The sequence below is a fragment of the Nanorana parkeri genome, unplaced genomic scaffold (genome assembly GCF_000935625.1).
Source record: "Nanorana parkeri isolate BGI_ZX_2015 unplaced genomic scaffold, ASM93562v1 scaffold1425, whole genome shotgun sequence".
NCBI classification, from domain to species: domain Eukaryota; kingdom Metazoa; phylum Chordata; class Amphibia; order Anura; family Dicroglossidae; genus Nanorana; species Nanorana parkeri.
Window position 1 is genome coordinate 105239 of NW_017307693.1, and position 8427 is coordinate 113665.

Genomic DNA, 8427 nt, shown 5'->3' on the forward strand with positions numbered 1-8427 from the left:
CCCCCCCCCTCCTTGGAATGAATGGGTTGTGTCCGTACACAGGGTGCAGCAGTGAATTTTTTTGTGTGTGATGAACACCCCAAATTTCTCTTAAATCCCCTGCCAACACGCACATACTAATGCAAACACGTGTTGGGTGCGTATGGAAAAGAACATTGAACAGCACGTGTTGGGTGTCACCGTGCACGGGGTCGGTATGGACTGTGATTACCGACCTGCGCTCAGTTATGATTGGCTGACAGTGGATGTGCCGGCCTCTGAGGACCGTGCATCCACTGCCAGCCATAGCCCAGTGCAGGCCCCCCTCCCCTCTTGTCGTTGGTTGCTAGGACTATTGGCGTCCTAGCAACCAATGATGTCAGATGTCCACCTCCTCTGCAGTCATTGGTTGCTAGGACAGCTGGCAGAATTTTTTGCCGACGATTGCCTATGGACTGAGCCCTTAATGCCGGTTCCTTGGCTGTTATGCTGACCTGCCGGCTTCACCGCTTTCACCGCTTTCTGACTCGCTGACCCGGAAACCAGTTTGCAGATCAGAGAGCTCGGATGTTCTCACCTCTGTAGTCGGACCAGGGACTCTGTTTATAAAGAATTGACATTGCTCTCTGGTCCAAGGAACATCCGTCCTGTGCGAGTTCACCAGCTGCTGTGAGAATGGGGCAAAAATCAAAGGTTCTTCAATGGGTTCAATCATACAGAACAGCTCCACCCAGTGGCCATAATGCAGCATCTTCCCTAGTCACCCTCCAGAACGTTCTTTTCACCATTCTCACAGCAGCTGGTCTACTGGAACAGAACTATCGTACCGGCAGGTTTTCTGGACGAATAGCTATTCGATATTCCCAACGTGTTGTATAAATGGCTAGGTACACTGAGCAGGCATGTCTCAGGAGGACAGGTGGTGACAACCATAGGGAACTGCAGACACGGGTGGTCACTCTCTGGCAGAACCAGCTATATTTGGGGATTACTCGTACGAGCAGTGACTGTACCGTCGTCTAGCGGCACCTCAGCAGTTTGGGAAGTCGGGATTGTTTTTGGAGTGCAGCTGTTGTCGTCTTGTGTGATGTTCTTCTGTTCTAAGCCAATGCCGATGTTTTGTTTCAGGGTCTCGGGGCTCAGGAACAGGGGTGCACGGAACATGTAAAAGTTCAAGTGAAGAACAACACTATGGGCCTTGGAGCGTCCATCCACCATGAGGTACTGAAGAAAGGGGGGGTGTCCACTGTGCCAAACGGAAGCATTTGTGTCCAACAACAACAGTGCTGTCCCTCAGGGGTATTTGCTGAGCACTCTACCCCCATACCTTTGGCCATCGACCAAACAGTCCTATAGGGAGGACACTGCAGAGCCACCCCGCCCAGTCCTTCCTGAGCAGGGCACTCTACCCAGATAACATTGATGACCTCCTAACAAAGACCTTGTAGGGAGAACATTGCAGAGCTTGACCCGTGACCTTCCTAGTGGTCTCTGAGCAGGACACTCTACCCAGATACCACTGATGGCCACCCAACAAAGACCCTACAGGGAGAACTCTGCATAGTATGACCCCTGACCTTCCTAGTGCTCTCTGAGCAGGGCACTACCCAGATACCATTGATGGCCACCTAACAAAGACCCTACAGGGAGAACGCTGCATAGTATGTCCTTCCTAGTGGTCTCCCTGTCCTTCCTAGTGGTCTCTGAGCAGGACACTCTACCAGATACCATTGATGGCCACCCAACAAAGACCCTATAGGGAGAGCGCTGCAGAGCATGCTACAAATCCTCCCCAATGGTCTCTGAGCAGGACACTACCCAGATACCATTGATGGCCACCCAAAGAACAGTGTGCAGTCCGCTCCCAGTACTCCTCAGTGGTCTCAGCTCACCGGTCTTCTCTATGAGCCCGGGACCAGTGCAGGGGTATCAGGAATGCCTCTCGGCTGAATGAACCCGGAAGCCGTCAGCTCTGAGTATTTCCAGGTTCAGAGCTTTGAAATCCTCTCAGTAGCATCCTGAGGACACCGCGTCCCTGATCTGCACTGGTTGTAGGAAGTTGAGGAGGCATCTGCGATCTACTATACCCCATATGCTTTTATAACGAGTACCTGTCACCCCCTGTGTTCAAAACAGGGATTGTCGGCCCATTTGTTTAATAGCAATTACAGAAACTGACTAGAGGACTAGATGAGGCACTCATGGGGGATGTTGTATCCTTTCCATAGCCCTGATGAAGCGAGATCATTTGGCCCCTGAAATGCGTTGTCTTTCTCTGCCTTTTTGACACGCGGAATACTAAAGTACAGTTTTGGACCCTCGAAGTGCATGTTTGACAATCATTTTGATTTAAATACTCGCTGGGTAACCCTTTTATTGGGGAAACCTTTGCTTTGTGGAGATCTGCCGAACTCGGGAGATTTGGGCCTAAATAAAGACTTCACTTATGAACCTGGAAACTGGGTCCAGCACACTTCTGTGCCCAGACACTGCTATTTATCCTCATAGCTCTACAGGTGAAACTCGAATAATTAGAATATCGTGCAAAAGTAATGGCAGTAATTGCTGCAAAAGGGGCCCAAACCAAGTACTGAGTACATATGCATGCTTGTACTTGTCAGAGGTCCGATATTGTTCTATGTACAATCCGTGTTTTATTGATTGCATATTGATTTTTGAGGTTGCGGATTTGGGGTTCTTGGGGTTTTCATGAGCTGTAAGCCATAATCATCACAATGATGACAAATCACGGCTTGAGTTATCTTGCTTTGCATGTAATGAGTCTCTCTCATATATTAGTTTCACCTTTTAAGTTGCATTAGTGAAATATATGAACTTTGCACGATATTCTAATTATTCGAGTTTCACCTGTATATCTGCAGTGGGAGATCATCTAAGGCGCTGCTGACTCTGAGTTTTGGTCTCACCGGATTTGGAGAGAGATTTGGTGATGTCACTTCTGTGCTGATCACGGTTCTCCTTTCTGGAGGGGAAGCTGTACCTGATGACCTGCATGGCAAGCATCTCTCTGCTTCATCCATTCTGTGGATCTGTGCTTCCTCCACCTATCCTGATGCTGCTTCTCATTACTCTGCCACTCATCAGATCACCAGTCATCAGTCAGGGGGTTGGCTCTGACCATGAGCAAGCAAAGCCCCGCCTCTACCAAGATAGTTACATAGTATTTGGGGTTGAATAAAGACATACGTCCATCAAGTCCAACCCATATTCACCCGTATTCTTAGGGATACTGGTTCCCCCGGATATTACGGTCCCTCAACAAATTGTCCAAACGTTTCTTGAACAATTCCACACTCTTGGCTGAGATGACGGCCGATGGCAGTGAGTTCCAGACCGCTCTGACTGTAAAGAACCCTCTTCGCCCCTTGTGCTGGAATTTGTTCTCCACCAACTTTAGGTGGTGGCCTCTAGTTTTTGTAACGGAGTTACTCTCAAACAGTTTGTTGCCAATGTTGCCGTCACCATTGAACATCTTGTACATGAGAATCATATCCCCCCTTAATCTCCTTAATTGCCAGTGTAAACATGTTTAAGGTCAGAAGCCTCGTCTCATAGCTCTGGTCCTCCAGCCCCTCCTCCTCGTCTCATAGCTCTGGTCCTCCAGCCCCTCCCCCTCCTCGTCTCGTAGCTCTGGTCCTCCATTCCCCTAATTAGTTTTGTTGCCCTCCGCTGGACTCTCTCCAGTTCAAGGACATCCCTTCTCAGTACCGGTGACCAAAACTGGACCGCAGATGTGGCCGAACCAACGATCTATATAGAGGCCCAATTATAGACTTGTCCCTGCAATACATTGTTTACCGCAGCTTGGCACTGCAAGCTACCATTCAGTTTGTGGTCTACAATGATTAGCCAATAATACGGGAAAAGATCAGCTGCAGGGAATCCACAGACAGTACTCCCTCTGGAATATTGCCTTTGTCCTCTGCTTGATTTTTTTTTTTTTCAGTGCACGGCATCCCTGGTCCCCTTTAACCTTATTTTTTTAGATTGTTCCCTTGCCCATGCAGTGCAAAGTGAAATTGTCTCTCCAAAGGCCTTCCAACCTCTTATACTCGCCTTGCCTGCGTTCTCCACTATGATAGTGTTTGGGGTCACTTTGTTAGGCCCCAGTATTGTTAGATGATTTGAGGGAGTGATGTCACTCAAGTGAGGGGAGTGTGGGGCGAAGGAGCCCAGGTGAGGGGAGTGTGGGGCGAAGGAGCCCAGGTGAGGGGAGTGTGGGGCGAAGGAGCCCAGGTGAGGGGAGTGTGGGGCGAAGGAGGTGCGCAGGTGAAGGCGGAGGTGGGGGGGGAATCCTGCATCTCTCGGGTGACGTTGTCTCTTGAAATGCTGTTGGATTCGGATCCCTTTGCTCAGGATGATGTTTTCTATTTCAGGATAACTGGATCGCCCACCAAGATGACTTCAACCAACTTCTGGCTGAACTGAACGATTGTCACGGCACAGCGAGCTCTGGTGAGATCCGTGTGTGCGGAATTCGGACAGATTTATGTGTTTGCTGTCATACTCTGTTCGTCTGGTTTGCTTAAAAAAACAAGTGTGTGTGTGTGTGTGTGTGTATATATATATATATATAATTTTGTGTATCAAATGTATCTGAACCCAAAACATACGATATGTTGCGGCTTATCTGTCATCCGGTATAGCGGCTGCATTAGTTTTCTCTCTGCAGGCCAGGGACACTTTTGGCTGCAGGGTCGCTTGTAAAGTGATCCTGTTCCCAGACCAAGTACATCAAAGTATTTCCATATTGTGAACAAGCAGGAAAAGCACTTTACGTTGATCCCTCACTCACCTCTGCAGCTATAGGCGTTGTGGAGGAGTTTAGCGTCAAAATTCACAATAGAGATGCTGAAATCTTAACTCCTCCCCCTTTCTAGTATCTCTGGCAGCAGTGACTTGGCAACCTGCCAGCCCTGTAATATAGCGGGGGATCAACTCAAATGCAGTCCCGATGTCCCAAGGGCCGCACTATAACATATGTAAGCGTGTTGCAGGAACACATAAAAAAAAGTGCGACTTGCAGCAATGCACAGTAACGCACTACACATTCGTTAGTGTGTGGCAGCGCTATTCATTTTGACTGGCACCCCAATAACGCGGAGGTGTCCATTGTGGTGGCTTGAGGTGTGTCTGTGTTTGTTAGTGGCAACCTCCATTCCTAGCCTCACAATCACATGATCTCCTGGCAGCCCATGTGACCAGGGCTATACAGGAAGTGGGTGGCAATGCTGGGAAGCAAGCGTCTAATCCACCCATTGCAGCACCCGTCAGTCAAAAGCCACACCCCTCCCGTAACGCAGGATTGCACTGCAGGAGCTCCACCCATTACAGCACTTGTCAATCAGAAGCCACCAGTGGTGTCCTAAGAAGGGTGCAGCCCACACTGGGTGACTCCATCAGAGGGGGTGACTCCATAAGCCAAACCCCTCCGGTGACTTCCTCAGAGGGGGTGACTCTATAAACCAAACCCCTCCGGTGATGGCCCACACTGGGTGACACCCTCAGAGGGGGTGACTCCATAAGCCAAACCCCTCCGGTGACGGCCCACACTGGGTGACACCCTCAGAGGGGGTGACTCCATAAGCCAAACCCCTCCGGTGACGGCCCACACTGGGTGACACCCTCAGAGGGGGTGACTCCATAAGCCAAACCCCTCCGGTGACGGCCCACACTGGGTGACTTCCTCAGAGGGGGTGACTCTATAAGCCACACCCCTCCGGTGACAGAGCATCGCTCAGCAAAGTATTTCTTTAATTTTGTCCCCAAGCTCTTACCGTCATCATGCATAAGAACGGCTCTAACTCTCTCAGCTTATCTTCCTGGTACTTCCTGTCCAGTGTAAGATCGCAACCGCAGCCTTCAGCCGCCATCCATCTACTAGAATTAGAGGAGAGTGACTTGCCTTGCTGTGTGTTTGTGGAGACTCGCACAGGTTACTAGCACACACAAGGGTGGCTCCTTAGGACCCTGCAAGGGAGAGGAGCCAACCTAAAACAGGATATCGGGGCCAGTGCCGCGGGACCAATTGATTCTGCAGGAAACTAAATCTATTAAACATGAAGGAGCAGCGTCCATTGTAAGTGATTTCATCAGCATTTCCAATAGCTTAAAAACCTTTTTGACTTTGTTATCACTTTACTCCAATGAAAAGAAAACAAACTTTTCCTGCTTTTGATTGGTCCGGAGAGGTTACCTCTATTGCTAGACATTCTACTGCCGAATGGCTGCCGGGGAAGCTAAAAATCAGAGTTGTACCCATGGCCGGTAGTATTATTTTTATAGAGCGCCAACAGTGTGCGCAGCGCTGTACAATATAAGGAAGACATGACAATCACAATACAATTCAAGACAAGATGGTAAGGAGGGCCCCGCCCCCGAGGGCTTACCATCTAAAGCGGAGGTAGAAGTGATACATGAGGAGGGAGCTGTGTGGGGACGAATGGTTGAGTGGTTAGGTTGAGGTGGGATCGGCTTCCCTGAAGAGATGAGTCTTAAGGGATCGCCTAAAAGCAGCCAGAGTAGGAGATAGACAGGTTGGGGTACATACGCGCGTTTATACATACAGGTTTATACGCGTGAGCCGATTGGCTGAAGTTGAAATTGTTCATCTCGGCACGCTCAGCTCCGCGAGCTCTCGCAAGCTGAGGTGCCGAGCAGAAAGTGACATGACACACTGCTCGCAAAGGCAGCGAGCCCCCCCCAGCTCCGCGCTGCTTCACCTGCAGTGTGTCACGGCCTTTAGGGTGATACTTTGAGACGAGGTTGGAGATATATCCGGGGGCGGAGTTGTGGACGGCTTTGTAAGTGATTGTTAATATTTTTAATCCAGGGTTTAACTGCACGGATTGTTTAGTTAGAAATGTGCGATTTTCCTTTCGGGAAGAAATTAGTTTTTCGGACGGATTTACGTTATTCGGATGTATCCGAATTTCCCGAATAACAGAAATTACTGAAACGCATCCGAATTTCTGAAAACGACATTTCGTACAAAATTCGTTAACGGTAGTCTGTACGAATTTTCGTTTTGTGGACAAATTTTCAGCAAATTGACAGTTTTTTTTTGTTTTGTGTGTTTTTTTTTTTTTTAATGTTAACCCCTTCCTGTCCCGGCCATTTTTCAGTATTCAGCGCTGTGGTACTTTGACATTTATTCCGTCACGCAGCGCTGTACTGACATGAATTTTATACCATTTTTTTAGGGACAGAGCTTTATTTTGGTGGTATTTAATAACCACTGGGGGAGGGGGTTATTTTTTACTATTTTAAAGGAGAACTATGAGGTCAGGGCTTTTCCCCATAGTTCTCCTTAGGGTGACGGGAGGACACAAACTAGCGTCCTCCCGTCACCCTAAGCTCAGTATATAGGGAGCTGCTGCTCGCGGTATACTGAGACGCCGGACCGGCTTTCGACAATTGTGCCGGGATCCGCCCAGCTGCGTGAGTGACAGCTGGCTCTGCCTATCTAGAGGCAGAGCCAGCTGTACCCGCCCCCTCCCCCGTCCGTTCCGCCAGCCAGCGCTATCGGGGAGGGGGGAATCCAGTCGCTCCCCTGTCATGGCAGAGAGCCGTGACAGGATCGAGAGGTGAGCGAACACCGGTATGTGTTCCCTCACCTCCCGATCTACTGAGCCGACCTGTGACAGTCTCATTGTCACAGGTCGGCTAGGACTATGAGGTGAGTGAAAAGCGCTCCCCCCCCTCATAGTTCTCCTTTAAGGAAAAATTACAGAAATTCTTTAAAAACAACTGTTTCACCCTATATTAAATTCTAAAACATTTATTATTACTCAATTTTTTTGGTAAAATATAAAAGTCGGGGTCACGTCGGGTAAAAAGACAAGAAACATGTCAAGCCTTAAAATGGCGCACGCGTGCAAAATCTCAAAACAGTACATTACCCAAAACTGGCCATAGATGACGCTTTAAAAGCTTTTACGGCTCATCGGTTTAGCGTCGTCAGTGATTGACGGCCCCAGAATTATTGGTCACGCTCCGACGCTTGCGGCGATATGTAACATGTATGGCGCAATTGTCGTTTTCGCACGCTGGCACATCTGACGCATTTTTTACGTTTATATGTGCGTAAACGTGGGGGTGGGGGGACTTAAACATTTTAGTTTTTTTTTTTTTATTATGGAGACATTAGGGGTCTCTAAGACCCCTAATGTCACCCGGGGGACCCCCAAAAGAAGCTGATGAAGCAAATGCGAGTCTGCTGTCCGACGGGCGGTCGTCAAGCGGTTATTGTGCTGCATGGAAACGGCAACGAAACTTCGTACAGACTGCCGCTAACGAATTTAGTCCGAAAAATGAAATAACGCAATTTAATTGCCGGTGCGCTTATCTCTTGTATGGCGTGTGGCCGCGCCCTCAGCCTGGGGGCGGGGCGGGAGTTGTTGGTAAAGAAACAAGGATTGGGAAAGG

General features: G+C 49.1%; 1 protein-coding gene across 1 annotated transcript in view; it reads left to right on the forward strand.

The window, feature by feature from the left end:
• Window positions 1-8427, forward strand: part of PINX1 (PIN2/TERF1 interacting, telomerase inhibitor 1) — a 122146-nt gene that overhangs the window by 2093 nt on the left and 111626 nt on the right. The window contains exons 3-4 of the mRNA XM_018569912.1: window positions 1108-1200; window positions 4377-4464. Of these exons, the coding sequence (XP_018425414.1) occupies window positions 1108-1200; window positions 4377-4464 (181 nt within the window). The remainder of the gene's footprint in view (window positions 1-1107; window positions 1201-4376; window positions 4465-8427) is intronic.